The 27,066-nt window shown below is 60.3% G+C and overlaps 1 protein-coding gene across 2 annotated transcripts in view; it reads left to right on the top strand.

Moving 5' to 3' along the window:
- PLCD3 (phospholipase C delta 3) overlaps positions 1–26,676 on the top strand; it is a 56,415-nt gene extending 29,739 nt beyond the window's left edge. The window contains exons 3-16 of one of the 2 annotated variants that reach the window (XM_074940818.1): positions 2,462–2,690; positions 3,832–3,961; positions 9,965–10,190; positions 13,764–13,965; positions 15,304–15,448; positions 15,781–15,933; positions 16,193–16,339; positions 18,260–18,295; positions 19,019–19,178; positions 22,675–22,791; positions 23,546–23,721; positions 24,050–24,182; positions 25,026–25,175; positions 25,853–26,676. In XM_074940818.1, the coding sequence (XP_074796919.1) occupies positions 2,462–2,690; positions 3,832–3,961; positions 9,965–10,190; positions 13,764–13,965; positions 15,304–15,448; positions 15,781–15,933; positions 16,193–16,339; positions 18,260–18,295; positions 19,019–19,178; positions 22,675–22,791; positions 23,546–23,721; positions 24,050–24,182; positions 25,026–25,175; positions 25,853–25,941 (2,093 nt within the window). In that variant the 3' untranslated portion in view covers positions 25,942–26,676. The remainder of the gene's footprint in view (positions 1–2,461; positions 2,691–3,831; positions 3,962–9,964; positions 10,191–13,763; positions 13,966–15,303; positions 15,449–15,780; positions 15,934–16,192; positions 16,340–18,259; positions 18,296–19,018; positions 19,179–22,674; positions 22,792–23,545; positions 23,722–24,049; positions 24,183–25,025; positions 25,176–25,852) is intronic. The other variant, XM_074940819.1, reaches the window with a different exon arrangement.
- Positions 26,677–27,066: the final 390 nt, after the last annotated feature.

The following is a 27,066-nucleotide window of genomic DNA, read 5'->3' on the forward strand; positions in this document are numbered from 1 at the left end:
ACCAATGTCGAATAGAGGGGAACGATCACGTCCCTCGATCTGCTGGCAATGCCCTTACTTATACATCCCAAAATGCCATTGGCCTTCTTGGCAACAAGGGCACACTGCTGACTCATATCCAGCTTCTCGTCCAGTGTAATCCCCAGCTCCTTTTCTGCAGAACTGCTGCTCACCCAGTTCCCTGCTCCCAGGGCCAGGCCCTTCCCTGCAGAAGTTCCCACACTGCTTTGTTCATCCAGGGCTCCATCTTCCATGTGTCCCCGTGGGCCTGTTCCAGGTGCACAAAGTGAACCAGCCAGAGACGCATTTGCAGGCTGACTTGGGTCTGTTAAATGTCTCTCTAGCTCCTCAAATCTTTGTTTTGCTGAATTCCCCCTATGTTACCTGTGTCCTTCTGGTATTAAGACACCCAGAAGAAACACAGCCAATAGGCTAGATCCACTACTGATTAAATAAAATGCTAACGAGAGCCAGGAGTAGGATACAGACCCTGGCTCAGCTGCCCATCACACTCAGCCCGCAGCTGCTCCTCCTGCCTCTGCACATGAGCCCTGGGTGTAGTTGGACTCTGCTGACCAGCATCCACCTGCTGACTGAGCTCCTGGGGGTCAGATTGTCGTGTGTCAGCACCCACTAGCTGGGCCAACATTTCACAAGAGCTCAGCACCCAGCGGGCTGAGTTCTTGTCAAAATCTGGCCGCCTGATGCTGCGAAGTCCTGGGGAGCGGAGGGCGCTCAGCACCTCACAGCATCGTCTCGAGAGAGTCCGCAGAGAGCAGGTGGGAGGAGGACAGTTTGCAAGAGCCCCATCAGATGGCACCCCAGCAGATAGGGTTACGGCCTTCGTCTCAGCTGTCTCTGGAGAAGGGCAGCTTGGTGGACGGGTCTTAAGGCCCCTGCTCCTGGAATGTACCAAGCACAGGCCCTGGCAGGTCCTTACTGAACAGAGCAACGAGGGCTGGGGCCATTCACTCCAAAGAGCTCAGCTCCCAGCGTGTGCCCAGCTCTCCTGAGAGCCCTGGCCATGGCACCAGGCCCTTGGGAACATGCTGCCCATGACGCTGCCGTGAGCCGCGCAGGTGAAGGCATGTCTGCCCTGGATCTGGGGGGAGTCCCCGCGCCAGGAGACAGCGGAGCGAGCCAGCACGCTGACCACGGCCGTGCAGCTGTGGCGAGGTAAGCGGCAGGAGGGGCCAGTGCCTGGTCCGATCCTGTACAAGACCCTAGGCAGGTGCCCGGGGTGGCTAACGCCTCCTGCCGCTCGCGCCACCTCAGCTCCACTGCTCTGTGAAGCGCTAGCTCAGTGCCTGCTAGCTGGGCTCCCTCCCAGCTCGCTCCCACGCGCCCGGAGAGGGCAGGGACACGCCCCTGCCAGCCAGCGCTGCAGATCGGGGCTAGACAGGCCAAGCTCGCTGCTGCTGCTGCTGCGGGTGAGTCTCCCCAGACCTCGGAGCTGAGCTGCCGGGTTCGGGCTCCAAACAATGTGGAACCAGCGTGTGCTGCGGAAGGCACACGTTGGCCCGGGGTTGCCCTTTCCAAGGGCTCGGCATGTTGGGAGCCTTGCTGCTTTGACCGTCTGCCCCCGGGATGGGGGCTGGACCTTGGAAACCTGAGCTCTGCTGCAATCCTGGCTCTGGTTTTACCAGCCTTCATGGCCCCATTTTGGCATGTTCAGATTTCCCTGGCCCTAGAGGCAGGCACCTGTGCAGAGCTGCCCTGAAGGATGAGCTGGAGACACACCAGATCAGGGCTCTCTGAACTCTCCCGCGCTTGGTGCTGGCAGACCTACAGGAACAAGTCCCCCAGGCCAGGTGGGACCCCAGTGGCCAGGCCCAGCTGGGGGTTGGGGGTTTGCCTGTAATGAAAACGGGCCAGCAGCGAAGGGGGAGCCAAGCTTTCCCCAGGGGTTGCAGGGCTGGATTGGGGTTGCTGGTTTGGGACCAGGAGCCCTCAGCTGGCAATGAGATGGAAAATCTCCATCAACTTAGCTGAGCATTTCAGACCCTCAAGCAAGAATTGGCTTGAGTTCCCTGCTAGGGACGGGGAACGGGGCAGAGTTCCTGGGGAAGAGAGGAATGGGGGAAGGGAGACATTATTGGCTGCGGTTTAGGGAGGGAACAGAACATATGGGACAAGGCCAAGATAATGAGGCGAGGGATGCCAGGGCAGGCTAGTCATTGGTGCATATGTTGGGGGATCCCTTCCCCTCCCTTCCAGCCCCCCAAGCACAGCCATGGAGTGGGGGCTGGAGGGTTTCACTGATCACCTGAAATGTGCTGCTCTGTGATGTTCTCTTGGGATCCGTTGGTGGCTGGGCCCCGCTGGCCAGTAGGCCGGCTCTCAAGGCCTCTCAGCCGGCTAGAGGGAGGCGGGGAAGAGAGGCCAAAGCCCAGAAGCGAGTGGGCTAGGCACAGCACAGGACTCTGACCGCGTCCCCGTTGCTGGGCCTTGTCTCATCCAGTCCCCATCATGCACATGGACGGCGTGCGGGAGGGCTACCAGTCCGAGGGGCTCCGCAAGCACGGCAGTTTCTTCCCGGAGACGCAGTGCCTCACCATCGTCTTCAAGGGTCGGCGGAAGAACCTGGACCTGGCTGCCCAGAGTGAGGAGGAGGCGAAGAGGTGGGCCCAGGGGCTGAAGAAGCTGATGGCCAAGGTGGAAGCCATGAGCCAGCAAGAGAAGCTTGATCAATATCCTTTCCATTGACTGGCAGGGCTCGGTTCCCCTGTTCCTGGGGGCCGTCGCCGCGCATGGGGCTGGGCAGAGCCGCCATGGATGATGGGCGGGGTGGTTCAGGTCTGGGGTTCCAGCCTGCTGTTAGGCGACATGGGGCCGCTGCCCAGGGTCTGTCTCTTTGCGCGTACCCCAAGCAAGCCAGGCCCGACCCCGGCCAGCAGGGTCAATGGCCCTGAGCGCCTGGCCAGAAATGCCCCGTCCTGCAGCACTAGGGCTCCCAGACAGTAACTGACCCTACAAACGGGCCCAGCCCTGGCCACAGCTCCTGGAGTGGAAACATGTCTGGGCTAAGCGCACAGGGCAGGGTGCACGGTGACCCTCCGGCCCTGCCCCACACAACTTGCTGGGCCAAGCACACAGCGTGACTGTCTCATTCATCTGCCAGGTGGGCTGGAGGGCGGCATGGCAGAGCTGTCCCCCAGCCCTGTGCCTGGCTACAGGCTGATGCTTTCTCCCCACATAGCCCTGTCCACCTGTGGCTCTCAAAGCCCTAGTGACGTACCAGGAGGAAGCCGGATGAGGCAGATCAGCCGCGAGGCTGGGAGGCAGGGGCTGCAATCTGTTCCTGGCTGTGTCATGCCCTGGTGTAGGGCACATCCCCTCTCTGCCCCTCATGCCCCCAGCATAAAGGGAGTGAGGATAGGGCCCCTTGTGCAAACACTGAGCCCTGGCATGGAGGGCTCATGCATATAGCACAGGAAAACCCTCCACCGCCTAGCAGCTGTAGGTTTTGTTGTACGAGCTACTCTGGGGCACTAGCTGTGTGTGAAATGGCTGGATGATATAGCGCCACCATGAGGCAGCTGCGCAGGGGGCTGGGACTGCCTGGGGGCGCTGGGAGCGGGACAGCTGCTGAGGGGCACAGCAGGGAAGCCAGGTCTCCTCTGCTCAAAGCCCTTCCCATTTTCACTGGCTGCAGGGTCTTTGGGTCAGGCCCTTGGAGTCGACCTTGGCCCCATCATGGGCAAAGACAAGAGTGAACTCATCACACCCCCCAGTTCATTACAGCCCCAGGCAGGCCTGGCCTAGAGGGGTCTTTGTGGGGAGGGGGCACCGGAGTCTGTCCCCCGCGTTCTTTCCTTACATCTCCTGCATCTGGATCCATGACATCCTGCACCGAGCCGACAAGAACAAGGACAACAAGATGACCTTCAAGGAGATCAAGGACATGCTGAAGATGATCAATATCGACATGAATGACATCTACGCCTACCAGCTCTTCCAGGTACCACCCCCCTGCCGCTGTGCCCACTACTCACTACCGCGTCCCCCAGGGAACTGTGTCTCTGGTGGGAGGGGCAAAACCGGTCTTAGGGAAAATGGGGCCCTGGGTGAACTTTGTTATTTAGCATTCTGGCCCCCCACCCTCCCTCCATCACCCCTGGCCCCCACTGCCTCCCCCAACTGCCACCCATCATAGATTCATAGAAGATTAGGGTTAGAAGAGACCTCAGGAGGTCATCTAGTCCAATCCCCTGCTCAAAGCAGGACCAACCCCAACTAAATCACCCCAGCCAGGGCTTTGTCAAGCCGGGCCTTAAAAACCTCTCAGGATGGAGATTCCACCACCTCCCTAGGTAACGCATTCCAGTGTTTCACCACCCTCCGAGTGAAAAAGTTTTCCTAATATCCAACCTAAATCTCCCCCACTGCAACTTGAGACCATTACTCCTCGTTCTGTCATCTGCCACCACTGAGAACAGCCGAGGTCCATCCTCTCTGGAAACCCCCTTCAGGTAGTTGAAAGCAGCTATCAAATTCCCCCTCACTCTTCTCTTCTGCAGACTAAACATCCCCAGTTCCCTCAGCCTCTCCTCGTAAGTTGTGTGCCTCAGCCCCCTGACCATTTTTGTTCCCCTCTGCTGGACTCTCCAATTTGTCCACATCCTTTCTGTAGTGGGGGGTCCAAAACTGGATGCAATACTCGTGTGCACGGGGTTTAGGATCTGTGTGCACGCACACACAAGCGCACAACTTAGAGGGAACAGTGCCGCGCATCCCCCCACCGCCCCTGGTCCCGCCTGCTTCCCCCAACCCCCATCTCTCCCTTGTCCTGGCCCCCACTGCCTCCCACGGCCCCCCCCATCCCTCCATCGCCGCTGGGCCCCCCTGCCTCCCACGGCCCTCCCCCATCCCTCCATTGCTGCTGGGCCCCTCCTGCCTCCCACGGCCCCCCCCATCCCTCCCTCGTCCTGGCCCCCACTGCCTCCCACAGCCCCCCCCATCCCTCCATCGCCGCTGGGCCCCCCCTGCCTCCCACAGCCCCCTACCCATCCCTCCATCGCCGCTGGCCCCCCCCACCTCCCGGGGTCCGCATCCGTCCTCCCTGGTCCCCACTGCCTCTCCCCCCATCACCCCTGGGTCCTGCTGCCTCCCCCGCATTGCCCCGAGCTCTCTTCCATGGCCTCACACCCCAGCCCCACCCTGCTCCTTGCCCCCCTGTAATGTTGGCCCTGGGGAGGGCGTCACAGAGGGGATGGCACCAGCCTGTGCCTCTCACCCATAGGACCCTAGATGGCAAGGGCTGCATGGGCCCAGTCTGCAGAGTTCTGACCCAGGTGCAAACTTCCCCCGGCTGCGGAGGGGCTGCTGCTGATCTCGTTTCAGTGTCTGGGAGCGAGGTCTCTGGGGCCAACACGGGGACGCTTGCCCAGCACCTACAGAAGGTCCTGAGTCCAGCCAAGCCAAGTGAGGCTGAGCCTCCGATCCCACTGTCAGAGAACTGTCAGACTCAGTGCATCTGGGAGCGCCTTTGTCACAGGCTGCAGGGCCAGGGCCCGGGCCAGGGCCCTCCCGTGCTTCCCCCCTACCCCAGCCAGCCTGTGGGCCCTGGAGGCCTGATGGAATAGAGCAGCTCATTCCAACAGTTACATTCCCAGCCCCACCTGTTGCTGCAGCGCCAGGAACAGCTGTGTCCCATGAGGTGCTCAGGAGCAACCAGAAGTCAAGAGAGAGGGACCAGGGCGTGGGCAGGGCTGCTTCCAGGACCGGAGCCTGTTCCTTGGAATCACAAACAAAGCCAAGGAGGAGGGAGGGGCCTCAAGGCACAGACCTGCTGCCTGGGGCCACCAGCCACCCCGACACCTACTCCCGGAATTCATGCCCGAAAGCTCCAGCCTGCAGCTGTGTGTGTGTGGCCAGGGCTGGGATCTACAGTCCAGTGGGCTGTTTATTACCCCCGTTTTCCCCAGGGGAGGTGGCTTCTCCTGAGCGTCTCACATGTTAGCTAGTTTGTCTGTGTGTGTCTGGAACAGATGGGGAAACTGAGGCATGGAGGTGTGAGGTGTTATCCAAGGCCACATGCTGAGTCACTATCAGGACTCCTGGTGCCAGTTGGATGCTGGGGCCCCGAGGCCGCACTGCCTCCCCCAGAGCAGCACAGCTGTCCTCGGGAAGCAGGTTGCTAGGAACTGAGCCTGTAGCACTGCTTTTACCCAGAACGTCCCCAGCGCCTGTCACAAGCTGCCCCTGGGCCAGGCTTGATCCTGCAATACATGTGGGAGAGAAAGGAGCCCGACCACCACAGTGCACTGGTGCAGCCACCTCTGGGGTGGAACATGGCGACAGTCTATCAGCGTACAACAACACGGCAGGAGTTTAGGACAGCACGTGAAGGAGAATCCTGTCTCCAACAGAAAGCGCTGGGGGAATTTGGAATTCCCCAGTCTGGCGTCTGGCCAGGGCTTCGGAGCTGTGAGGTCAGCAGTGGCCACAGAGGACCCTACAGTCGCCCCTTTAGGGTCCCAGAGCCTGGGCTCCAACCCAAGCCCAAATGTCTACACTGTAGTTAACCAGCCCCCGAGCCCGAGCCTGACCAGCTGTCACGGGCGAGCCGCGGCGTGTCCATGCAGTGGAGACGTACCCTGAATGAGTCTTGCAGGACGAGGTCTCTGAATTCTGTGCCCTGCTGGCTGGGCGCTGGTCACGCAGCCAGCGAGATGCTGTTTGTGAAATGAATCACGGCTTGCTGTGTGGAGCTGGTCTCGGGAGCAAAACTTCAGCTGGTAGGAGCTCAGGAGAAGGTGGGGGTCTGAATCCAGAGTCACTCCCAGCAGTTCTCTGGCTCCCACCCACAGCAGCCACTTGCCCAATCAGCTGCTTTCATCAGCACTGAACTCAATTATAAATAACATTCCCAGCAGTGCTGGAAATCAGCATCTCTGGGGGTGCAGGCCTTGCGGCACCTGATGGGGGGCAGAGTTACAAGGGCTCAGAACCTGCCAAGTTCTTGGGAAACTTCAGGCCTGTGTGACTTGGCCAAGGTCATGCCACTGAGTCAGTGGCAGAGCCAGGAACTGAGCCCCAGTCTCCTGAGTCCTCGTCCAGCACCGTGGCCACACGTCCACCCTTCCCCTCCAGGCCAGAGCCTGCCCTGAGCCCCCAGCCCAGCTCCAGGGTTTGGTTTCCCACCCGTGTTCCTGCTGAGCACAGCGGGGCCTGGGCACCATGAGGGTCAATGGGAAGAAGTTTCTTAAGACCTGGGTCGGAGGGCTGGATCATGGCCCCCCCATTTCCATGTTCTCGCCCAGGACCACCCTGCTTCTCATGGCGCCATCTGTTCATCAGCTGAGAGCAGCTGCTTTAGCGGGGAGGGGCCTGCTGGAAACAAGCGGCAGGAGCTTTAACGGGGTGGGCGGGAATTTCCACCACTGGCCACAGCACCCTGGGGCGGTCTGTCCTTGGGCCGACAGCCAGGGCCCCTTGATCTGCCCCTTCCGTCTGGAGATCTCCAGGTGCTTTACCAAGGGAGGGTCAGAATCACGTCCCCACTTGGCAGAGCGTCCCTCCTGGGTCCCCATGCTGCACTCCTGCACTGTGTTTGGACCCCGCCGTCCTGCCGGGCAGGGGAGCGGCTGCCTGCAGGGGTGTGTGCATGATGCCAAAGCCTGTCTGCCAGGCCAGCTAGAATTAGAGCCTCACATGCCGCTGGCCCCGAGCGCAGCAGCCCAGGCTGGGGTACGGCTGGCTCTGGGCCGCTCTGCACAGACTAGCAGCGCAGGTTCCCTAGGGTGACTTGTGCAGATTCCAGGCCTGCTCTTGGGAGCAGTGTGGCACCTCCCTTCCCCTCAGGGCTTGCCTGGGCACAGCATGGTGGGTTAGGCACTGCAGCAGAGAGGAACTTCCACCCATGCACTTTGGTGCCCCGAAATCCAAGCCTGGCTCCAAACGCAGCAGCTGGAGCCCAGCCCCAGTGAGGGAGGGCCAGGGCGAGGGGTTGAGTGCTCTGCCCAAAGGTCACCGAGTGGCCAAGTGCCAGGCTGTAAACCTGCCTGCTCGATACGAGTGCCAGCACGGACGGAGCCAGGGTATGCGAGAGGCTCGGTGTAGATACAGCCCTGGGCTCTGTTCTCTGCTCTGCCACTGACTCACTGCATGGCCTTGGGCCTGTCACTTCCTCCAAGTTCCTGCAGCTGTAGGGCTTCGTAATACCCCTGCTTTGGGCATGGGGCTTCTCTCCTCCTGGGCAGGAGGAGAACCCAGGCGTCCTGGCTCCCAGCTCTGGCCATCAGATCAGGCTCCTTCCTCGGAAACTCCCGAGACGGGGATGAAATGGCCTGTCCTGGGATGCGGCACCTGGTGTCAGGCCGTTCTGACCGTCCGCAGGCAGCTTAGACTCGGTCGCCGGCTCACCCGGGTTCCTGCGAGTTGCCTCACCCACCACAGCTTGTGAGGTTATGGATTCGTCTCCCAGCCTGGCCCTGCGTGCAGCGGCTCACAACTCGCTCCCGTTGAACAGCAACGGAGCAAGGACCCTGCCTGCCGCCACCCCCAGGCACCCCCCAGCTCTGGTGCGCCTGGCTGCTGCGGAAATGCCCGTCCAAGCGTTAAACAGGGCGCTGCTGGCAGGCTGCTCTGTGCTGCGCCCCTCTCCAGATGGGGTGGCCCCTGTGTGGTGTTTGTACAGGCAGACGGGTAGCTCTGGTTACACAGGCGTGGGCCGGGCATGGGCAACATCCTCATACCGCTCTGCTGCTGCACCTCACTGCAGCTCCCCGGCTCTTCCAGTCCCAGGACCTGCTCCCCGCCCTGCCCCAGCCCTGCCAATACTCCTCAGCAGGGCCTTGCAGCCCCCCGGCTCTTCCAGTCCCAGGACCTGCTCCCCGCCCTGCCCCAGCCCTGCCAATACTCCTCAGCAGGGCCTTGCAGCCCCCCGGCTCTTCCAGTCCCAGGACCTGCTCCCCGCCCTGTCCCAGCCCTGCCAATACTCCTCAGTGGGGCCTTGCAGCCCCCCAGCTCTTCCAGTCCTGAGACCCTGCCCAGCTCTGGCACTGCCCCTCAGCCCTGCCTGACCCCAGCACCCTTTGCAGCTCCCACCCAGGGCTTGGCCAGTGCCACTCCGTCCTGACCTGCAGCCCCCCTGTTATTCCAGCCAGGGTCCCAGCAGGGCCTGTTTTGCTCCTGCCCTGGGCACGTCGCTGTCCATAGGATCTTGGGCCCCTTCTCTCTCGAGTACCCAGCGGCCTGACAAACCCCCTCCCTGCTGCGGGCACTGGGCTGCCACCCTGTGGGGGGGTGAACTGGGGCCTGGGGCTGTGCCCGCTGAGAGCGTGGAGGGGCTTTGGATCAGGCCCATGGCATGGGGGAAGGGGAAGTTACCTGCGTGGCTGTCCTGGGGCCCAAAGGCCTGCAGATCTGCACAGCAGGGATGCCCTGGCAGGAAGGCAGATGCCCCCCCCCAGGCCTGCTCCAGCCTATGAGGTGCCCCCAGGGAGGAGGGCAGTTCAGACTCTGGCCCTGGCTGCTGACAAGGCCCCAGCTGCCTCTCTAGGGATGTGGGCACCTGGCAACCAGGCGGAGGAAGGATGGGCTGGTGATTAGGGCACTAGCCTAGAGCACCTGGGTTCGAGGCTGTGCTCTGCCACAGACTCCCTGTGTGCCTTGCGCAGTCATGTAGCCTCTCGGTGCCTCAGTTCCCCCTCTGAGCCGGGGGGTGGGGGTGAGGGGGAGCACTCTGCCCTGCCTTCCAGGCCTGCATGGCTGTGAGGACATTAGGCTGCGAGTGCTCAGATACTGCGGGGCCATGGAAGTGCCACAGAAGGGCAGCGGAGAGCCGCCAGACTCCTCTCCCAGCGCCCAGCAGTGTGGCTGTGTCTGGTCCAGCCCCCAGCCTCTTTCCCTCGGGCAGGGCACGGGGGGCTCCAGCGGCCCTGCTTTGATCCCAGGCTGTTCGGTGCCTTCCCGATGGGAGGGGCTGGCTGCGTGTGAGCTGGGCTTTCTCTCCCCCCAGGAGTGCGATAAGTCCAGCAACGACCGGCTGGAGGAGCACGAGATCGAGGAGTTCTGCACCCTGCTGATGAAGCGGCCCGAGCTGGAGGAGCTGTTCCACCGCTACTCGGGGCAGGACTGCGTGCTGTCGGCCAAGGAGCTGGGGGCGTTCCTGCAGGACCAGGGCGAGGATGCTGACCTGGCGCATGCCCACACCATCATCCAGACCTATGAGCTCAGCGAGAAAGGTAGGGTCCCCCCACGAGCCCCAGCCCCAGCGGCTGGCCGGAGCATGGGGGTGTGCACCACCGCCCCCTGCTGTCAGAGAACAGCCAGCTCAGCACTCAGAGCTTGGCGCTCTAGCCCCGAGCAATGCATGGCTCCCTCGGGTGCCTGTCTGGCCGCCTGGCCATTGTGCCTAGTCCGATCCTGCAAAGAGCCCATCTAGGAAGGAGAGGTGGATACAGTCTCTGTGGCTCTTTCAGTCCTTGGGCCTGGTACCACTGCGTCATGGTGGTTGGTTCTGGGGACCTGGCTGCACCTCCCAGTAGAAACTGGGCTGAGAATGGACAAACTCAGCTCACAGAGGCAAGAGCCTTGGCAGGGTGGGTTTCCATGGGGATTCCCAGCTGTGCGACATGGGGACTCCTGATGGCGCGTGGTGGAGATGCTCCTGGGTCTCAGGGCAGGTCCAAACCCCATTGCTGCTCCTGATTAACAAACGTCGGTTTTAAACCAGTGCCACTTCTGTGCACACCCAAGTGTTGGTGTCCACAGGTTCTTCTAGGTCCTTTCTCCAGCCCAGACAGACAGAGACATAGTCTAGTGGTTATAGCAGCGGGCTGGGTATCAGGACACCTGGGTTCTTTCCTGTGTTCTAAGGGGGAAGTTCTGGCGGTTACAACAGGGGAATGGGCAGTCAGACTTCCGGGTTCTGTCCCTGGCTCTGCCACTGACTCGCTGCAAGCCCTTGGACAAGACAGGTCCTCCCTCTGTGCCTCAGTTTCCCCATCTGTCAGGGGGCTGGTGAGGATTAATGAATTGGAGACGTTCCCATCAAAGGTGCTATACAGCCTGGCTGGCCTGCACCGTGAGTGTGATGGGGCTGACCTGAGCTGGGGCAAGTGGCCGCACATATGAGGCCTGGATTGAAGGGGAACGGTGAGGGACGGAGCAGCAGGGGCAGGAGCAGAGGCTGGTGCAATGGTGGGGAGCTGGGCCTGCCCCGGAAGGCAGCTGGCATTTGTGGGGAGCACTCCCCAGAGCCCGGCCTGGCAGCCCCTCCCTGAGCAGGCTGGAACTGGCTGGAGCTGGGTGTGGGGTCTAATTGCTCTAGCAGGCGTGGGCCGCAGGGGACTGGCGCCAGGACCACCCGGCAGCATCAGAGCACCCCTGGTCTCTGCTTCGCAGTCTCAGGTGCGAGTTCTTCTCTCTCTGGTACTGAGTGGCCCAAAGCAGCCCTGCCCTGGCACAGGACACCCCGAACCTCAGGGCTGGGTCAGCTCCGCCTGGCCCCTCTGTCTGGAATGGCTGGTTCAGCTAGACAGGGCCAAGCTTTGTGTCCGGATCCGGCCCCTGGTTCTGCAATGGGCAGAACCAACGCGCCAGCCCCATGTGAACACCCCTGACCTCAGCCAGGCCTCATCCTGGGAGCCCGTCTGGGTCCAGTCCGGCTCGGAGAGCCTTCAGGGCCGTGCTGTGTGGTCACAGTGAGGAGGTTTAAGTGGGGTCCTGGCGGGGTTCGCCTTCCGCTGCAGCGTGGGGGGTGGGTCACTGGCCAGGATTATCTGGGTGTCTCTCACTTCATCATTCCCCTGCCATTGCAAGGCCTCGGGCCCTGGTGCCCCTCGGCTCCCGTCTCTGCTTGTGGCACACACTAGTTCAGTGACTTTACTCTTGTTTCAGTGTGGGGGGCTGGGGGGGCTGGTGGCCTGTGCCCTGGTGGCCCCTCTGGCTTTAACGCTGTCTCTGTGACTGTGCGGAGCTGTCATGGGCTGGGAGGGCAGGAGCGCCCACAGACGATCCAGACTGAGGGGGCTGAGATGGGGGCTGGAAGCTGGGTCCAGAGGCAGCTAGACTTTCCAGCTGGGAGCCGTTTTCCCAGAGGGTACAGCAGAGCTGGGAGCCCTTGGGGTAACACCGTCTTCTCCGCCTTGTCTGCTCTGCCTCAGCCATGCGCATTGCAACCAGCTTTACCATTAGGAGCTGGCTTGGCTGAACTTTGTGGCTGCGTAAACAGGCTGCAGCAATAAACATCCCTGGACTCCGAGGAGGTTCGGATCCGGATCCATATTTTGCATCCCAGCCCCGGTGCCACTGCGACAGCGCTCATGAAACCAGAGCTGGAGAAAAGATCTTTGTTGTGGGACAAGCTCCAGGCCTCGTATCTGAGGCCTTGAGACTCCAGTCCCGCTGCACCAACGCACGCCGCGCCCTATCCTGGCTTTGCCCTCTGCGGCGTTGGTTTGCCGTGGCGCTGAGGCGCTCAGGGCCTGGAGGGATTTTCTCGGCATTTCCCATGTTGTGAGCATGGGTGCACTGGGGCTGTAGACCCAGATCTGAACCTCCTCTGAGCCCAGGGGAGTTTAGACCCGCCCAGGGTTTTGCTGCAGCCCATGACACAGCTGGGGCCAGCCACGCAGTAGGGCTGGAACTGAGGGAGATTCCAGTGGTCCAGCTGTGCTGTAGTTTACTGGGGGGGGGAATCAGGGGTAATTCCACTGCGGTCAGCGGAGCCACATCCGTGGGTAGGGAGATCTGCTGAGGTTTTGCATGTGGTTTGGCGGTGCTTCGTTATGCTAATCGCAGCTGAAGCAATCCCAGAAGCCCCACTCCAGCATTCCCGGGTGGTGTCTCTCCTGTTCCTCTCAGAGCCGAGTGTGCTCCCAGCTGGCACAGAGCGCCTCGCTTCCTGTCCTGACCCGATTGCCCCAGCTGGGCTATCTCAGCCCAGGGCGATTGGCACACAATTGTGTCTAGGATGGTTTATGAGCAATAAGGAAAAGGAACCAAGTGGCCCGAGGCTGGGGTGGTGAAGTGCCCTGTGGGGCTGCCTCGGGAGCTGGCTGGCTGATTTCTTCGCTGGCTCAGCAGCAGCGTTGGACAATCAGCCTAGATTTGTAAAACGCTCCAGTGGCCCCGTTGCTGCTAACTCAAGATCCAGACACCTGCCATGGCTGGGGCAGAGGACACTGGGGCTGAGCCTTCGTGGGGTAGATGCTGATTGGGGCACTAGAAACTCATTGACAGCTGGACAAATGGAGGCCCCATGACAGAGCTCTCAGCCCAGGCCGCCCTGTGGGAATGCACGGCTAACAGAAATCACGCCCCAGCCTGTGCCTGATCTCAACCCCTGCACTTTTCACTGCTTCCTAGTCTACTCCCCGTGGGAGGGACATGGCACCAGAGTGTGCGCGAGAGGGGAATGCGATACAGCTGGGGAAATCGAGGCACAGAGTGGGCGAGGGGACGTGTCCAAGGCCACACAGTGAGACTGCAGCAGAGCCAGAGAGAACCCAGGTCCTAGTGCCAAGCTCTAGCCAGGACAGACTACACCCCCTCATGGAGCTGGGCACGGGGCCCAGGATTCCTGCCACCCCAGCGCCTACTTTAGTGCCCACAATCCCTGTCCCAGCCAGGGTCACATCAGGACTCCCAGACTCTAACCCCTAGGCTTGCTAACCCCTGAGGGTTCCAAATAGGGGTGAGAGGCTGTGACAGCTTGAAATTCCCGACATGGACACGTTGCCCCGTGCATAGACACTAGTTCTGAAATCTGGGGAGGAGCCTTTAAAGAGCCCCTGGAAATGTGGTCCCTGCAGCCAAACAGCACAACCGCATGATGCTGGACGGGTTCATGATGTACCTGCTCTCTGCGGCTGGTGACATCCTGAACCAGGAGCACACCAACGTCTACCAGGACATGAGCCAGCCCCTCTGCCATTACTTCATCTCCACCTCCCACAACACCTACCTGACCGACAATCAGATCGGGGGGGCCAGCAGCACGGAAGCCTACATCAGGTAAGGGGGCCGGGCAGAACATGGGGAACTGGCAGGGTTGGGAGGGTATTGAGACCCATCTGCAGGGGGGTGTGCCAGCATGGCAGAGAGGTGGCCTAGAGCATAGGCCTGGTCCTGTTGAAGCAGAGCAGCGCTGGTGGCCAGCAGCCATGCTGGGCGCTTCCCCAGAAGGGATAAGTCTCTGACTGTCTGACAATATCCATCTGCAGGAATTCCTGCCTGACCCCAACCAGGGCGCAGGCAGTGCCCTCAAGCATGAAGGCTAAAAGGTCTTGTCACTTTTATCCCAGCAAGCGCTGCTTGCTGCAGAATCCTTTTCCTGTTGATTTCAGTGTCTATGGGGCCTGTGTCCTGAATGCAGCATAATAGGAGGCTTGTCAGAGAGCAGACCTCTGTGGGGACTCCCCCTGCAGTTGACTCGGGGGTGGATCTTGTGGTGTGGATCCCCCAGTCAAACCCTCAGTGGAGGGGAGCAGTGCAACAGGGGCAGAGGGAACTGCAACCCTGAGGCTGCAGGAGCAGCTGCTGGTTGATTCTGGGCACAATGGGGAGGGCTCCCTGTGTCACTCCTGCACCAGCCCTGGTATTGGGGGATGAGGGTTTGGCACAAAGTAATTTACTCCACTAACATCCTGCAGCAGTGAATTCCACAGGGTAACTGTCTCTCTCTCTCTCCCCCTCCACCTGTGCCTCACTCCCTGACATGCTCCAGTGTGACCCCACTCTCACTTTCTGGTAATGGCCAAGCCCCACGCTGTGCTACAAGTTCTACCCTCCCCGTGCCAGGGTTTGCCTTTGTTCTGACCCCTAAGACAAATCCCTGAAGCAGGGCTGTGTTCTGTCCTGAGCCAGCTCTTTCTCCTGGCAGGCCCTCCCTCTAGCTGTCCCATGCTCAGCTGGAGCTAAATGAGACCTACCTGATCTGGCAGGCAGGGTGAGTCAGCAGAATAGCTCTGCACCTCCCATAGGTGTCTAAAACTCCTTGTCCAGTCCCATCTCCCCACTTAGCCTTAATCAAGCCAAGCCCACTGTCCCAGCGCTTTGCCTTTCCGTGCCTGCTCTGAGCTGTGTCCTGCACCAAGCTCCCCTCAGGGTAAAGCAGGATGTTGATGGACGGTCAGGGCCCCTCACTAGCTCAGGGTGAACAGCCGCACTGCACTGCCTCTGGGGGGAGTCGTTCTCTGGGAGAACATCATGACCACAGGGCAGGGGCCAGGGCAGGGCTGCCTGGGGAGGCTCAGGGGCTCCAGCTGCGCTCGAGTCTCTGGACTCGTACTAAGGGCATGAGGTGGCAGTTTGCTGTGCCAGCCCCTGGCTGAACCGTGCCATCCCCGTCAGGGCGTTCATGGAGGGCTGCCGCTGTGTGGAGCTGGACTGCTGGGAGGGCTCCAACGGGGAGCCCGTCATCTACCACGGCCACACCCTGACCTCTAAGATCCTCTTCAGGGATGTCATCGAGATCATCCGGGACTATGCCTTCAAGGTGAGTGCCGCGGCGGGCAGAGGGCCCAGCTCTGCTGCAGCAGGAGGGGACTGGAGTTTGCACCAATGTGCTTCTTGCCCCTCTGCCCCCAGCTGCCTGGTGACCACCAGCCACGGAGCTGAACCCTGCTCCCACCCACAAGTAGGAGTTTTGCCCCTGACATCAGTAGAGCCAGGGCTGGGCCCGTGGGATCCCACGCTCAGCCCATAGCAGTGGGCTGGTGTCAGTCTGTGGACCCTGCTGCAGGGTCCTGCCTAAGCTGGCCTGCCTGGGAAGGGGGTGGGGCCCAGTCCCACATGGCACTGTCCCTGACCCCAACCCCATCTCCCCAGCACTCCTCGTACCCCGTGATCCTGTCCCTGGAGAATCACTGTGGGCTGGAGCAGCAGGTGACCATGGTTCGGCACATGAAGGCAATCTTGGGGGACATGCTGCTGACCCAGATGCTGGATGGGCAGGTCCCCAAGGAGCTCCCGTCACCAGAGGTAACACCCCCTGGGACTTCCCGTGGGAGGGATCCCTGGGCAGCATTCCCATGGACTCCTGCAGGGGGGAACGCTCAGAGAGGGGACCCAGACCCCCAAGCTCCATGGCTTCATCACATGGGCATCCCTGGGTGCTGCCTCCCACCATCCCCTGCCCCCTGGCCAGCTTGGATCATGCGGTGGGGCAGACAGCCCCTGGGAATGGGGCGGGGGGTTGGGCAGGGTGCAGAGCTTTGACATGGGCTTTCCTCTCATGCAGCAACTGAAAGGGAAGATCCTGGTGAAAGGGAAGAAGCTGCCGGACCTGGTGTGTGACCCCGAGAACATGAGCTTCCTTTCCGACAACAACGAGGAGGAGGAGGAAGAGGAGGAAGAGGAGCGGGTGCTGCGCAAAGACCGCAGGAGGGTAAGGGGGTACCGTGGGCCAGCCCCTTGTGTTGCGGATTGTGGCACGGAGCGATGGGCTGCGGCACTGAAGCTAAAGCATCTGCTGCAGCTTTGGTGCGTGACCCCCCGCTCAGCTGGAGGCTGGGGGGCGACAGCCCCATGGGACAGGCTGGCAGCGCCCCTGAGATCCCAAAGCCACCGCGGAAAGGGTACAGAGGGGTTTGCAGCCAGTTCGCAGCAGGGGGCTGCCTTCTCCCTGGCCTGTCAGTGTTGAGATAGACACGGCATTCGCTGCCTCTCGACGGAGATTTCTCTCACTCTCTCTCATTCGGATACTCCCAAGAAAGTTGCCCTGTGTGTAGCTGCCCCCTGCCCCACCGCCCGGATTTCCAGACAAATTCCCTTTCAGGAGAACCCCAGGAAGGTTTCAGCTTGCTGCCTGCCTGGCTCTTGTCGATTGCGCTGTTTCCCTGCTGGCAGAAAGTGAAATTGACAGGAGCTGTCCAGGGCCTGCCCCGGTTCTCATACCACATCTGCACTACAGAGCCTGTGCTGGCCTCGCTTCGCTGGCCTAACCCCTCGTGCAGACAGCGGGAGGGAGGAGTTCTGCCCGGGCCGTAACACCACCTCCACGTGCTGACAGAAGCTCTCTTCTCTCAGCAGAGCTGCGTCTACACTGTGGGTTTTGCCGGCCTAGCAGTGTCAGTTGTGGGGTAGTTTTTTCACACTTCTAGCCGACACAGCTGTGCCAGCATGCGTTAGGGTAGACCAGACCCCAGCTTCCTCACTTCCCCCCAGCCTAGCTGCTGGACAGGCAGAGAGCTGGGCACACAGCCCCTGGCAGCTCGCCTGGCTGGCTCTTGTCAATTTCATTTTCTGCAGGGAGAAGGTGAAATTGAGACATGCCATCTGGCGGGCAGGGCAGAGCCACATTTCTATTTTGCTGATGGGGGGGGGGAGCGGATTATTTTTTTTGGCAAAATGGAAATTTTTCCTGAAAATTGCAGTTTTGTGGAAAGGGGATTTTCTGTTGGAAATTCACTCTGGTGGAAATTTCCAGCCTGGCTCTCCTCAGGACGGACGAGCCAGAGTGGCTGTGAACTGTTCTGAGCATCGGGGGCTGCACGGCTGCCCTGTCCCAGATCAGTCCCTTCCGGCCAGCTCTGGGCATGAGCAGCTGCTCTGGAATAGCCTCCTGTGCCCGTCTTGCCTGGGCTGGCGCAGGATCCAACGCCCTATTCTTTGTAAAGCCCTCGTAGGGGCGAAGGAGCAACCTTCCCATCCCTGCAGGGAGAGGGGGCTGCTTTCCCCTGCTGATGGTAGGATCTGCTGTTTGCAGGAAGCAAAGCCAGTCACGTTTGTTCTGTGGCTTTGGGCTGAATCCACATTCCCAGGAAGTGCTGGTGGGGGGGGCTTTTCCCGCAGAGACCCTGCTGGCACAATGCCTTGGGCAAGTGCTCGGGGGCGCTGCGCTGCTGTCTACGTGGTGCTAGCCACGTAGGGCCATTAAAGGTGCCATGGCGTTTTCCAGTTCAGGGGGTTAGTGGCCTGGCCAGGACACACTTTACAGTCCTGATGTGAACCTCTCCTGCTGGTTCCTCTGCAGTCTGTTTCTCCCTGTCCCACTGCTGAGCACTGTGCTTAGCTGCCAGGTTTGCACCGCAGGGCTGCGGGGTCTGGAGAGGGTCTGTAAAGGTGGGGGCTGCGATGCAGGCTAGCTGGGGAGAAGAGAGCTCATGGAGCCGGGTCAGTTGTTGGCCGGGGGCCATGGACTCGGCGGGGCCAGAGCTGGTGGAGGGAATCCCGGGGCTGGTGACCAGTGGCTGTGAGGGCAGCGGCCAAGTGTGCAGCGTTCCCATCCCACCACCTCGGGCAGGGCCTGAGACCGCAGGTTTCTGCTCCCCCCACTCCTGATACGACGCTTTCTGTTCTCCTCCAGTCGTCCCATTTGCTGCAGGAGATCAGGCCACTCCAGGTGAGTGCTTCCGTCAGGTGGAGTCTGGGCGGAGCTGGGGGGGACATACCGTCTCTGTGTGTGACTGTAGGACTGACTCCATCCTCTCTTGCACCCCACTGCATGTCTGTACGGGGCTGCCCCCTGGGCCTAGGCTGGGGTGGAGGTTGGCGAGTCCTAGGGCCGGTGCTCTGTTGCTGTCCTGGCCAGGTGGCTGGCCCCATGGCCAGGCCTGAGCTGGTGTCTCTCAGGACTGAGGGCTGCTGACTCCTAGGTGAGCCCCTCCTGCCTCCCCCTCCCCCAGGAGGCTCACCCCTCATGGGCCCCAGTCCTCTGCGGGCGGCTGCCATGGGTCCCAGGGCCCTGTGGATGAGAGCAGGGCTCTGCGCCCATCGCCTGGCACGAAGGCCACTCTTGGTGCTCACTGGGGTTTCTCTTGGAGGGTCCTGGCCTGGGAGGTGCTCAGCACCCTGCGCTCACTTGGATGCCGATGGAAGTTGGGGTGCCCAGCACCTGCAGGGCTGGGGCCTGTCACAGCAGTGGGATGTTGGGTGGAGGGTGTAGCACCAGCCCTTGCCACCTGGGCAAGTTCAGGACGCAGTAGCGGGCTCAGCGAAGCAAGTACCCCCCGACCCCGCCAAGGTGCTGAAAGGTCCCAGCTGAGGGCTGACGGGTGGACGTTCTGGGGGAGCCGCGCTGCACTCCCGGGGCAGTGACCCCATCGCTGCGTGTGCTCCCCGGCAGGCGAAGGACACTGCACAGATCTCCCAGGAGCTCTCCGACCTGGTGGTGTACTGCCAGGCCGTCCCCTTCCAGAGCCTGGAGCACGCACTCAGGAGCCAGCAGGCCTGCCAGATGTCCTCCTTCAGCGAGAGGAAGGCCAGGAAGCTCATCAAGGAGTCAGGTAAGGTTGGGGGAGGGGCAGACAGACTGGGTTCTTCAGGTCTTAGTGCGACTCCAACCAGCCGGTGGGAGCTGGGCCTTAGTGAGGATGGCAGGATTGGGCCCCAGGGCAGCTGGGCTGGGCTGCAGAGCCCTGGGTCACACTGGGGTCAGGCTGGGCTCCATGGGGCAGGGCTGGCCTGGATCAGACTGGGATCCAGTGCATTAGATGGGGTGGGCTTGCACTGAGCCGAAATAAGAGATCAGGGACTAGATCGGAGGAAGCTGGGTTAGACTGGCTCTGGTTGCGGTGAGCTGGGGTCAGGCAGGCCTGGGACCCACGGGACCCAGCAGGCTTCCTGCTGTCTGAGCATGGAGCCGACCTGCGGCGGTGGGGCTTGGTTCCCTGCAGGGCGTGACTTGGGGGCCTCTCCTCTTCCTTGGATGCTTTTCATCCCTCTGCTCTGAGCTGCGCTGGGGAAGGGGGAGGTGACCCTGCAGAGACCTGTCTGGGGCACTGGCCTGGCCCAGCACTGCAGCCAGCAGTCGAGATGTTCTGAAAGGGCTAGTGAGTTTGGGATGCTGCCGGAGGGCTTGGGCTCAGCAGTTCCTGAAAGCTGGCCCCTCTGATTGCTAAGTAGCATCTGTGTTGTGGTAGCACTCATCGAATCATAGACGATCAGGGCTGGAAGGGCCTCAGGAGGTTCTAGTCCAACCCCCGGCTCAGAGCAGGACCAACACCAGCTAAATCCTCCCAGCCAGGGCTTTGTCAAGCCTGACCTTAAAAACCTCTAAGAATGGAGATTCCACCACCTCCTTAGGTAACGCATTCCAGTGCTTCACCACCCTCCTAGTGAAATAGTGTTTCCTAATATCCCACCGAGACCTCCCCCACTGCAACTTGAGACCATTACTCCTCGTTCTGTCATCTGCCACCACTGAGAACAGCCGAGCTCCATCCTCTTTGGAACCCGCCTTCAGGTAGTTGAAAGCTGCTATCAAATCCCCCCTCACTCTTCTCTTCCGCAGACTAAACAATCCCAGTTCCCTCAGCCTCTCCTCATAAGTCATGTGTGCCAGTCCCCTAATCATTTTTGTTGCCCTCCACTGGACACTTTCCAATTTTTCCACATCCTTCTTGTAGTGTGGGGCCCAAAACTGGACACAGTACTCCAGATGAGGCCTCACCAATGCTGAATATAGGGGAATGATAACGTTCCTCGATCTGCTGGCAATGCTCCTACATAAACAGCCCAAAATGCCTTTAGCCTTCTTGGCAACAAGGGCACACTGTTGACTCATATCCAGCTTCTTGTCCACTGTAACCCCTAGGTCCTTTTCTGCAGAACTGTCGCCGAGCCATTCGGTCCCTAGTCTGTAGCGGTGCATTGGGTTCTTCTGTCCTAAGTGCAGGACTCTGCACTTGTCCTTGTTGAACCTCATCAGATTTCTTTTGGCCCAATCCTCTCATTTGTCTAGGGCCCTCTGTATCCTATCCCTACCCTCCAGTGAATCTACCTCTCCTCCCAGTTTAGTGTCATCTGCAAACTTGCTGAGGGTGCAATCCACACCATTCTCCAGATCATTTATGAAGATCTTGAACAAAACCGGCCCCAGGACCGACCCTTGAGGCACTCCACTTGATACAGGCTGCCAACGAGACATGGAGCCATTGATTACTACCCGTTGAGCCCGACAATCTAGCCAACTTTCTCTCCACCTTATAGTCCATTCATCAAGCCCATACTTCTTTAATTTGCTGGCAAGAATACTGTGGGAGACCGTATCAAAAGCTTTGCTAAAGTCAAGGAATAACACATCCACTGCTTTCCCCTCATTCACAGAGCCAGTTATCTCGTCATGGAAAGCAATCAGGTTAGTAAGGCATGACTTGCCCTTGGTGAATCAATGCTGACTGTTCCTGATCACTTTTCTCTCCTCGAAGTGCTTCAGAATTGATTCCTTGAGGACCTGCTCCATGATTTTTCCAGGGACTGAGGTGAGGCTGACTGGCCTGTCGTTCCCCGGATCCTCCTCCTTCCCTTTTTTAAAGATGGGCACTACATTAGCCTTTTCCAGTCGTCCGGGACCTCCCCTGATCGCCATGAGTTTTCAAAAATAATGGCCAATGGCTCTGCAATCACATCCGCCAACTCCTTTAGCACCCTCGGATGCAGCGCATCCCGCCCCATGGACTTGTGCTCGTCCAGCTTTTCTAAATAGTCCCGAACCACTTCTTTCTCCCCATGCTGTGCTGCCCAGTGCAGCAGTCTGGGAGCTGACCTTGTTTGTGAAGACAGAGGCAAAAAAAGCATTGAGCACATTAGCTTTTTCCACATCCTCTGTCACTAGGTTGCCTCCCTCATTCAGTAAGGGGCCCACACTTTCCTTGACTTTCTTCTTGTTGCCAACATACCTGAAGAAACCCTTCTTGTTACTCTTAACATCCCTTGCTAGCTGCACCTCGAGGTGTGATTTGGCCTTCCTGATTTCACTCCTGCATGCCTGAGCATTATCTCCTCCCTGGTCATTTGCCCAATCTTCCACTTGTAAGCTTCCTTTTTGTGTTTAAGATCAGCAAGGATTTCACTGTTAAGCCAAGCTGGTCGCCTGCCATATTTACTATTCTTTCTACACATTGGGATGGTTTGTCCCTGTAACCTCAATAAGGATTCTTTAAAATACAGCCAGCTCTCCTGGACTCCTTTCCCCCTCATGTTATTCTCCCAGGGGATCTTGCCCATCAGTTCCCTGAGGGAGTCAAAGTCTGCTTTTCTGAAGTCCAGGGTCTGTGTTCTGCTGCTCTCCTTTCTTCCTTGTGTTGGGATCCTGAACTCGACCATTTCAGGGGCACTGCCCCCCAGGTTCCCATCCACTTTTGCTTCCCCTACTAATTCTTCCTGGTTTGTGAGCAGCAGGTCAAGAAGAGCTCTGCCCCTAGCTGGTTCCTCCAGCACTTGCACCAGGAAATTGTCCCCTACACTTTCCAAAAACTTCCTGGATTGTGTGTGCACCGCTGTATTGCTCTCCCAGCAGATATCAGGGTGATTGAAATCCCCCATGAGAACCAGGGCCTGTGATCTAGTAACTTCTGTTAGTTGCCGGAAGAAAGCCTCGTCCACCTCATCCCCCTTGTCTGCTGGTCTTTAGCAGACTCCCACCATGACGTCACCCTTCTTGCTCACACTTCTAAACTTAACCCAGAGACTCTAAGTTTTCTGCAGCTTCATACCGGAGCTCTGAGCAGTCATACTGCTCCCTTACATACAGTGCAACTCCCCCAGGCCCACACATAGGGCCCAGATGGTCCCTGCCCCAAGGAGTTCCTGCTCTGAGCTGCACAATCTCAGGTACTATTAGGTGTCTCCTGTTGGGATCCCAAGATCACTGGTCACTTGCCCTGGCCAGCAGCCCCAGCTGTGCGATACGGCCTCACTATGCCTGGCTCTGGTGGCCCAGGGAGGAGCTGACCCGCAGTCTCAGCCCTGCTAACAGGCAGCTGCTTTCCCCTCCTGCAGGGAACGGCCTGGTCCGGTACAACACCCGGCAGCTGAGCCGCATCTACCCCTTGGGGCTGAAGATGAACTCTTCAAACTACAACCCCCAGGAGATGTGGAACGCCGGCTGCCAGCTAGGTGAGAAGGGGGCCCACGCCCCTCTGTGCCTCAGTTTCCCCATCTGTTGCACTGGGATAATGATACTGGCCTCCTTTATGCTGTGCAGAGAGGGGAGGGGCCCAGAAAGGCCATAGTGATGGTTACTGGAGTGGGGGCTGCATGGGGCACCAGGCTCATGCCCTCGACGGTGAGGGGGGAATATTCAGATCCAGGCTCCAGGGAGTCTGATCACTATTCCCAGGAAGGGCACCACCTGCTGGTTCTCATGGATCCTTCCTGGACAGTGTCCCCGAGGACCCAGCCAGGGCGTGGCCCTGTGACTGGCCTCCTGAGGTGCCGAATCTGTCTGCAGCCCAGGACAAGGGTCCTGCTCCATGTCACCCTCCCGTTGCCTGTGTGCTGTGGGTGCAGACCCAGCCCAGGGGGACTCACGGCACAGCTGCTGGGCATGGGGCATGGAGCCTGGGCCTGGGGCACCAACATGGGGCCCTGCCGTGAGCCGCAGCAGCCGCCCCTCACGAAGGCCAGGCGGTGACAGGCTGTTTGTCCCACGCGGGGAGACTGACAGATTCCCCCTCCCCCTCCCCTGGCACCTCCAGACCCCACCCATGTACACCAGCTCCCCCAGACTCTGCCCTGGTATCTCCAGATGCCACCCTTATACACGGCTCCCCCGGACCCTGCCCTGCCCCCGCCAGCCCCCACCCGTGTACGCGGCTCCCCTGGACCCTGCCTGTATAAACCCGCCTGCTCTCTGTGTTTCATTTTGAAGTGGCTCTCAACTTCCAGACCCCTGGCTGCGAGATGGATCTGAACCACGGGCGGTTCCTGGTGAACGGGCGCTGTGGCTACGTGCTCAAGCCCAGCTTCCTGCGGAGCCGCCAGGCCTCCTTTGACCCCGAGAGCGGGCGAGGGCCCGGCCACAGAGCCACCCGGCTGCTGGTCAAGGTGCAGCGGGGTGGGGCATGTGTGGGTGTGAGGAGCGGGGGTGCCTGGTCAGCGGGGCTGTGCCAGATGGGTGTGCAGCAGGGGTGTGTAGGTGCCCATGCCACATGGCTAGTGTGTGCGAGGAGCGTGTGCCAGGGGAGGGGCTCAGAGCTGCGAATGCCGGGGGCCCGGGCCCTGCCCAGCCTGTTCCCCTCCCCGAGGCCTAGGCCAGCTTTGCTGCCGCCTCTGTTCCAGCTTCCCCAGGGAGGGTGATGGTGCATCAAGTGAGGGGACCACGCCCCACATCGTGGCCAGTCCCCTCCCCCGCTCTAACCCCACCTCCCCGCAGGTGATCACGGCCCAGCAGCTCCCCAAGCTGAACAACAAGAAGAGCTCCATCGTGGACCCCTTCGTGCGCGTGGAGATCCACGGCGTCCGAGCCGACTGCAGCAGTAAACAGACCGAGTACAAGCTCAACAATGGTGAGTGGGCCACAGACCCCACCCCATGGGACCATGTGATCCTGGGGCTGGGGCCTGGCCAAGCTAAGCAGAGGAGACCCGGTCTGCCACTGGCTGGGAGACCTGCGGGGACAGCTGGAGGGCAGCAGAGCAGGGTTCAGCAGGGGGCGCTCTTGTCAGCACCCCGAGGAGCTCTGTGGAATGCCCTGGGCAGGAGGGGAGTCGGGCCCCCGGGCCTCTCCTGGGTCAGCTGGGCTGACAGAACCACTCCCTGAAGCAGAATCCGGGAGTGCCGGAGTCTGCTAATGACCCTGGGTTCATGCTGGAGTCCGCAGTGCCCCCTGCAGGTTGAGAGAGATAATCTGCCCCACAGTAACAGGCAGGTTAATGAGCTGGAGATCATGCCCCTGAGAAATGAAAATCATTCCTGGTTAGCCGGTGGGACTCCCTACCACAAGACAGGCAGGATTCCGGAGAGGCCTGGACATTTATCTGAGAAGAGCAGCTAGCGAGGAGGAGAGAAGGGCTGGAAATCCTCCTGCTTCAAGGTGTAAATCACCCACGGGGCTGAGGGCACACCCCCCTTTACAGGGTTATTCTGTAATTATCAATATGGTGGGGGGGATCCTTGCTGCTGGTGGGCAGGGAGTCTGCAGAGACCGAACCTGAGGCCCCGCAGAGCGCGACGTGGACCCCGCTGCTGCTGGAGCCCAGGGAGCAGCCTGTTAGCTCAGGGGCATGTGACCTCGCCGTGCGAGGGGGCCAGAGCAGTTGTGTGCCACCTCCTGCCTGCCCCTCTTGAGTTGGGGGGTGCAGGGGCAGCTGGCCCCAGTCTGTGACCCTGTCCATTCTCCACCCCTGCAGGGTTCAATCCACGCTGGGAGGAGACCCTGAGCTTCCAGCTGTGGGTGCCGGAGCTGGCCCTGGTGCGCTTCGTGGTGGAAGATTATGACACCACCTCCTGCAATGACTTCGTGGGGCAGTTCACCCTGCCCTTCACCAGCCTGAGGGAAGGTGGGTGCCTGGCAGGGGCTGGCCAGGCCCACGGGGCAGAGAGCCAGTGGTGCCTATTCTGCCAACCAAGGGGCAGCACTGGCCAGAGGCCCCCTGCATGGGGGGTGTGGGAGCTGCAGCGAGGGGCCATGAAAGTAGGTTCGGGGGATGCTTAGGGAAATGGAGGGGACCCCGCAGCTCAGCAGGGCTTGCCCTGTGGCGTCAGTCCCGCTAGCCCAGAGCCGAGCTGACTCCTGCTGCAGGCCTGGCGCCATCAGGCTCTGTGTCCTACAGCTCCATGGACCACACAATCCCCTCTCCAGAAGCTGCGAGGGAGACCAGAGCAGAGGGTGTCTGGCTGGCTTCCTTTGGGGCTAGCCACCCTCCTTCAGGCCAGGGGTGGGGGACCCAACCTGCCTTTCCCCCGCTCTTCTTTGCATTGCTGGGAGGGGAGCCTGCCCACACCCCTGCCCTGCAGTGCCAGCCAGGGCAACAGTATTCCTTCCTACTCTCACGGGGCAGCGCGGCTGTGCCCTGCTCCACCCCAGAGGTGGCTGCATTTCAATAGCAGATAACCAGCTTCCTTAGCGGACTGCAACAATGCTACACAAAGCTATGCTCTGAATGCTGGCTGTGGGGCCAAAGGGCCAGGGCCTGGTTGCTTCCCTGCCTCACCTGCTCCCTCCCTCTGTTCCCAGGGTATCGTCACATCCACCTGCTCTCCAGGGACGGGGCGTCCCTGGCACCGGCCACTCTCTTTGTGCACATTAAATCCAAGAAGATGTGAGCGCACACGGATGAGGATCAGCGGCGGCGAGATCAGCACCCAGGCGGCTGTGGCAGGACCCAGGAGGAGCCGGTTCAACGTGACCCTCCTCGGCTGGGTGCGTGGAGGCCCAGCCCAGCCAGACCTACACCTGAGGGCTGGGCTGCAGGGGGAGGTGAGGCCTCTGCTCTGTCTGCCCAGGGTGTAGCTGCTGCAGAGACTGGTTTGGTTCCCACCCCCCTAAAGTAACCTGGGGAGGGCTAAATTCCTCCAGGCCTCCAGCCTCTGCACCTGCCTCCTCCCCGGGGCCGCGGGCTGCGCCCATCCCCAGTGCGCTGCTGGAAAAAGGCCTGAGGAAGGGACCTGAACCGGCCGGGAGCCTGTGTTAGCGCAGCCCCACGGCAGGGTCAGTGGTAAAGCAGGCGGGCGGTGTGTTTTTTCTAGCTAGCGTTGGCATTTATTTAGCTGTGGTAGGCTACACACGGCCCACGCCCCCATGCATCGCACAGGCACACGCTGATGGGGGGAGGCAGGGGACGGACGGAAACACACACGCACACTTTCCCGTTAACCCTTTTGTGGCCTCTTCTTCACACTGAGCTGAGACGCTTGTATCTGAAGGAGCCTTGTGCTTGGCTGCATGGCTTGGCTGTAAGCACAGCAGCCCGGGTGGATTTTGTGAGACAGGCTCTGGAGCCTAGGGCCTGTTCCAGTCGGTGTAATATATTGTAAAACGATAATAAAAAGTTTATTTTACCAGACCCCTCCTGCGGCGCCTGCTGTCTCTGTCTCCCTGGCCTGGGACGCCCCCAGCAAAGGGTCAGTTAGGCTGCGAAGCAACTTGGGGCAGGGCCTGGCTTTGGCAAAGCCCTTCTTACATCTACGGCTGTACATGAGCGATAGCTACCAGGAGCTGGGAGCCTGAGCCCTCGGGGCTGTGGGGACCCCACAGAGGTTTAGAAAGCGGTGGAGCCAGCTCAGTTTAATGGTTAAAACTCATTATACAAGCAAAATTCACAGCAGCGATTGCGTAGAAGCCGTCCACTTGCCAGGAGCTGGAAGCACAGTAAGAACAAACGTTTTGCAGTAGCCAGGGCCTGAGCCGAGCCACTGACTCATCTCCTCCTGGGGCTTGTTACCCCTCTG

Source organism: Natator depressus, chromosome 27 (assembly GCF_965152275.1).
Source record: "Natator depressus isolate rNatDep1 chromosome 27, rNatDep2.hap1, whole genome shotgun sequence".
Lineage (NCBI taxonomy): Eukaryota > Metazoa > Chordata > Testudines > Cheloniidae > Natator > Natator depressus.